This window comes from Physella acuta, unplaced genomic scaffold (assembly GCF_028476545.2).
Source record: "Physella acuta isolate Inbredline_101_S28 unplaced genomic scaffold, ASM2847654v3 ptg000350l, whole genome shotgun sequence".
Lineage (NCBI taxonomy): Eukaryota > Metazoa > Mollusca > Gastropoda > Physidae > Physella > Physella acuta.
The window spans coordinates 99,090-102,239 of NW_026731869.1; the positions used below are offsets into that span (position 1 = coordinate 99,090).

Genomic DNA, 3,150 nt, shown 5'->3' on the forward strand with positions numbered 1-3,150 from the left:
ACTTTTCGAAGACGTTTCACAGAAGAAGATAATATTTTAACGCAAATTATAATATTAGGATCTAGAAGATTTCAAATACTTAGGGTGGTTGGAGAGACTAGTCCAGAATAGGTCTGGGTTAAAGATTTGATCGTGGTTCATATTTCACTTAAATTATTAAAAAATGAAAAAAAAATTAAATTTATTTTGTGCCATTTTGTTTTCTGCATTACATTGTATGTAGATCATTAACACTGTTTCCGTATTTGAAATTGAAATGTTTACAAAATGGTTGAAACGGATGGATATCGTATTTGAAATTTCTCATTTTACTCTACTTGGCATTCATGATTCTTGTAATATTCTGTTCCTTTAAATCACATTTTTTTTAGATTCAACTATAACCCCATTACTACGTTAACCCTCAAAAGTCTTCTCTTTATATTTCAGGTAAAGTTTATAAAATGACTAGGCATACTGCCTAGCTTCGCATAGGTTTTTAAAAAACATTTGAGAATTCGAATACTTAATTATTTAGCGATGGATTGGGTGTGGAGTGCTTTAATTTAAACAGTAATGCTTTTTTTTTTTCATTGTTTTTTCTTTCAGCACTGTTTAAATGCAAAATTTATTTTTAATACTATAAATATATTTTTTCAAATAAAGCAGTTTAAAAGGCATTGGTCAGTAACGCCATTTTAAAAAATTATAAAATATTGTAGTTGTAGGAAATGTTTAAAAACAACTTAGATTTACAAGAATTAATACAAAATCTGATTGACTTAAAAGAAAAAGAATCATTATCATTTTTTTTTAAAGTTTGAAATACAAGCATTCTTTAATCATTCACTATTTCTTCCTTTTAAATCAAAAAACATTTTTATTGAACTTCCAAGACACTTTCATTAAGGTATTACAAAAAATGCTTCTACCTCCAATACATAAAGTAAAAAAAATCAATACCCAGTAAAAATTGCACTGACTATATATTAGTTCCAAGTTATTATTACACCATGCGATGAATTGTTTCTCTGTCAGCTTGTGACTCTATGTCAGACAGATTGTTCCACCACTTTTGTAAAAAACTTTGAACAATAAGTTTAAACCAGGGTGTCAACAACAGTCCTTTACTGTCTGCGGAATCAACTATATCTTTCAATTCCTGTTGACTAACATATCTGTAACTTTTAACCTCATTAGGGTTGACTTCTACATCAACATCTCTTTGTATAAAGAGAATATAATCAATTTCATGCTCTCCCCATTTGTTATCTTTGGGTACATTCTCAGCTTTGTACAATATCACCTGTTCAGCTTTAATACCCAGTTCATGAAGTAATTTGCGTTGTGCAGCCCGCTTAACACCTATTGCATCAGTTTCATCCAGCTCAGCTGGCAAATTTAGCGGATGGCTGCAACATGTATTTGTGAAATGATCAGGAAAAGTGATTTTTGCTTCAGCCCTTTGCTGTAGCAACAGTTCCCCTTTTGTGTTGAAAAGAAACACACTAAATGCCCTGTGCAACATTCCCTTTTCTATATTTTCTAGAAGATGACAAACTTTTTTGGATGCAGATCCAATATTTGTATCATTTTGGTCGACCAAAATACACTCCTCCTCCATTAGTTTCACCTGTATTTCATCAAGTCCTTTTAATACATCATCATTAGACATTCTTTCAAATTATTTAGGTTTTAAATACTTATTAAAAGATAAATATGCGCTGCACACGATGAACAGCAATGAACTTTTAAAACGAATAGATTCTAGACTAGACCCTGCGATAATGTGTTTCTATGGGAAAAAATAACCAGATTCTATTCGAACATAAACATAAGGTGATCAGTAATGCTAACTTTAGAAAATATGTTTTTGTTTGTCATTAAAATTCCAATCGCAGAGAAATATCGGAAAGTACGCAATCTATAACTAAAATGGAATTAGAACTACAAAGGTTCAATGAACAGTATATCTCATAGTTTATATTACATTGCCTTTTGAAATTAATAAATTTATTTAATTAGGATACGTAACTGAATTAACAACTTAAATCTGTACTAAAACAAATTCTATACTTCGTCATTTTCTGTTTCTGGTTAAAATAGTATACAATTATTTGAAAAATAATAATTTTAAAAACGTTACCTCCCTTGAAAACTGAACGTATGACGTATGTCTGTTTACTTTTTTTTTTACAAACAGTTGCAATGCTTATATAAGAAATTACGGTATATGAACATACTTAACGACTATAATGGCTGTTTCCGACGGGAATAAAGTTTTTTTGTTACCCTCCAGGGTCGGTCTACGACGTCATATAATATTAAGGGGATCGTTCGTCAATTTTTTAAATATATATATATATATATATATCTCATATAAGGAGAATTTCACTCACGATCATCTTTTAGCCCTCGTCGAGGGCTTTGAGTCTGACCAACGGTTTTTCCATACGGCCTAGTCATCTATAGTAGTGTATGCAAAAACTTAGCATGATGTACAGACGTTAAGTAACCTAAAAATTGTGTTAAAATTTCCCTGTTTTTGCCATAAAATACAAAGATTATATAGGGAAATACGACTGGTCAGTTTTGACCCATTTCCCGATTTTTCCCGGACATGGCGAGTTTTTTATGACACCCCAAGGCGTTCTCCTACCACCTCACAAAATTTCAAGGGGGGTCGTCGGAGGAAATTTTTTTTCGTAATAGAGCTCATATAAAGAGAATTTCACTCGCGGTCGCTTTTTAGCCCTCGTCGAGGGCTTTGAGTGTAACCGACAGGTCAGCCGTTTGGCCAAGCCATTTACCTATAAGCATGCTAAAACTTAGCCAGATGTAAAGAGGGTAAGTGCCCTAAAATCCGTTTTGAAATGACCCTCTGTTTTTCCCGTAAAATACAAAGATTATATAGGGAAATACGACTGGTCAGTTTTGACCCACTTTCCGATTTTTCCCAGATATGCCGAGTTTTTTGTGACACCCCACGGTGTTCTCCTACCACCTCACAAAATATCAAGTGGGGTCGTCGGAGGATTTTTTTTTTCGTAATAGAGCTCATATAAAGAGAATTTCACTCGCGGTCACTTTTTAGCCCTCGACGAGGGCTTTGAGTCAAACCGACAATTTTCCCTAAAGGTCAAGCCATTTACCTAAGAGTATGCAAAAACT

General features: G+C 32.9%; 1 protein-coding gene across 1 annotated transcript; it reads right to left on the reverse strand.

The window, feature by feature from the left end:
- Positions 1-575: 575 nt before the first annotated feature.
- Positions 576-1,746, reverse strand: LOC131941154 (isopentenyl-diphosphate Delta-isomerase 1-like). The gene has a single exon (XM_059300164.1). It carries the CDS (start codon positions 1,652-1,654, stop codon positions 986-988), a length of 669 nt encoding a protein of 222 aa, XP_059156147.1. The 5' UTR covers positions 1,655-1,746; the 3' UTR covers positions 576-985.
- Between the last annotated feature and the right edge of the window lie 1,404 nt (positions 1,747-3,150).